This window comes from Buceros rhinoceros, unplaced genomic scaffold (genome assembly GCF_000710305.1).
Source record: "Buceros rhinoceros silvestris isolate BGI_N320 unplaced genomic scaffold, ASM71030v1 scaffold30374, whole genome shotgun sequence".
Classification (NCBI taxonomy): Eukaryota; Metazoa; Chordata; class Aves; order Bucerotiformes; family Bucerotidae; genus Buceros; species Buceros rhinoceros.
In genome coordinates, this window is record NW_010408083.1 from 940 (window position 1) to 1,392 (window position 453).

General features: G+C 49.7%; 1 protein-coding gene across 1 annotated transcript in view; it reads right to left on the reverse strand.

Moving 5' to 3' along the window:
* DLX1 (distal-less homeobox 1) overlaps nucleotides 1-261 on the reverse strand; it is a gene marked incomplete at its 3' end in the record, with an annotated part of 1,179 nt that extends 918 nt beyond the window's left edge. The window contains exon 1 of the mRNA XM_010134762.1: nucleotides 35-261. Coding sequence (XP_010133064.1) covers nucleotides 35-261 — 227 coding nt within the window. The remainder of the gene's footprint in view (nucleotides 1-34) is intronic.
* Between the last annotated feature and the right edge of the window lie 192 nt (nucleotides 262-453).

Below are 453 nucleotides of genomic sequence, written 5' to 3' on the forward strand. Positions count from 1 at the left end.
CGCTGAACTGATTTAGGTGTTGGTCGAGTGGCTGCTGACCGAGTTCACATAGGGGTAGCCCAGCGGTCGGGAGAAGGACGAAGCTGTGCTGTACGAGCTGTCAGGCTGAGAGTGGCCCGCGGAGTGTAAACAATGCATGGAATAGTGTCCGTGGGACATGGGAGAAGGAGACATTTGCTGGCTGGGCGGCCCAAACTCCATAAAGACAGCCTTCCCTGAGACGGGGCTATTTAGACTCTCTGGCATGGTAGTCATGGTCATTTCTTGTCGCTTGGTCTGTGTGTGTGTTCTCTCTTCAGCTTGCCTTTTGGGGGTCTGTTGTGTTTCTCAGGACAGGAAAGAACCCAATTTAAGCGGAACAGGGTTTTTCACTTTCCATTCATAAGAAAATGGAGTTTGTCTCTTTGAAAAGTCTAAGCATGATGCTGTAGATCTACACAAACTCGCCTAAAA